Genomic DNA, 545 nt, shown 5'->3' on the forward strand with positions numbered 1-545 from the left:
GTGAAAACTTGTGGAATATCCACTGTGCTTTCGAAATACACTTTGTTTAATACAGGCCATCTGAACCCTTTTTCAAATTGCATTTTCACTGAGACTACAAGGGATCTGAGAAAAGGATTAACCTGATTAATGAGATCTCTCTCTCCATCCATCACACTCTGTCCATCATTCACTCTGCAGAAATCCCCTTTATTGACCCCCCCCCCCCCCCCCAAGCACACACAACACACACACACACAACATACACACACTGCTACACTCACTCCATAAGCTACTCACTTTCTCCCCCTGAATTTTGTTCAAACCCATGCCTTCTAATGTTTTACCCTAAAATCGCTCAGTTTAAATTCCCCACCACATTGTATTTAGTTTTTCTAACTAAAAACTGACTATCAATGTCTTGTGTCTCTTCTACTGTATTTAAATCTGTCCATACACTAACCTCCACACAGTGATCACAGACGCTGCAGTGGGAGCAGCGTGGAGGTCTGTAGAAATGACACGAAGCGCACCACTTCATCCGCACTTGGACGCCCTTCACATCT

At 43.5% G+C, this 545-nt stretch overlaps 1 protein-coding gene across 1 annotated transcript in view; it reads right to left on the reverse strand.

The window, feature by feature from the left end:
* The window catches only part of zdhhc8a (zinc finger DHHC-type palmitoyltransferase 8a), a 12821-nt gene that overhangs the window by 3818 nt on the left and 8458 nt on the right, over positions 1-545 (reverse strand). Inside the window, exon 4 of the mRNA XM_035667332.1 lies at positions 443-545. This exon is cut by the window's right edge and continues 2 nt beyond it. Coding sequence (XP_035523225.1) covers positions 443-545 — 103 coding nt within the window. The remainder of the gene's footprint in view (positions 1-442) is intronic.

Source organism: Morone saxatilis, unplaced genomic scaffold (genome assembly GCF_004916995.1).
Source record: "Morone saxatilis isolate NCDOM2014 unplaced genomic scaffold, NCSU_SB_2.0 Contig21, whole genome shotgun sequence".
Lineage (NCBI taxonomy): Eukaryota > Metazoa > Chordata > Actinopteri > Moronidae > Morone > Morone saxatilis.